Genomic DNA, 362 nt, shown 5'->3' with positions numbered 1-362 from the left:
GGACCCTCCCTCTCAGCTGGCTGCTTTTTGCTGCTGCTGCTGCTGCTGCTGCTGCTGCTGCAGCAGCTGCAGCAGCAGCAGCAGCAGCAGCAGAGTCACCACCAAAACCACCACCAGCAGCAGCAGCAGCAGCAGGATTTTCTCCTGCTGCAGCAGCAGCAGCAGCAGCACCACGACTACTGCCCGAGTAAACATTTTTGTTTCTGTTTCTGTGTCTGCTGCTGCTGCTGCTGCTTCTACCTCTGCTGCTGCTTCTCCTCTTCCTGCTGCTGCTGCTGCTTCCTCTCCTGCTGCTGCTGTTGTTGCTATTGTTGCTGTTGCTGCTGTAACTGTTGCTCATTCCATCCTCTGGATAAACAAAA

The 362-nt window shown here is 55.2% G+C and overlaps 1 protein-coding gene across 1 annotated transcript in view; it reads right to left on the bottom strand.

Annotated features, from left to right (window-relative positions):
* The window catches only part of EMH_0064740 (uncharacterized protein), a gene marked incomplete at both ends in the record, with an annotated part of 4,170 nt that overhangs the window by 839 nt on the left and 2,969 nt on the right, over positions 1-362 (bottom strand). The window contains one exon of the mRNA XM_013498296.1: positions 3-346. Within this exon, the coding sequence (XP_013353750.1) occupies positions 3-346 (344 nt within the window). The remainder of the gene's footprint in view (positions 1-2; positions 347-362) is intronic.

This window comes from Eimeria mitis, genomic scaffold (genome assembly GCF_000499745.2).
Source record: "Eimeria mitis Houghton genomic scaffold, Emh_scaff3314, whole genome shotgun sequence".
In the NCBI taxonomy this organism is placed as follows: domain Eukaryota; phylum Apicomplexa; class Conoidasida; order Eucoccidiorida; family Eimeriidae; genus Eimeria; species Eimeria mitis.
The sequence above is the reverse complement of the archived record's forward strand: the minus strand, read 5'-3'. Positions and strand labels throughout refer to the sequence as shown.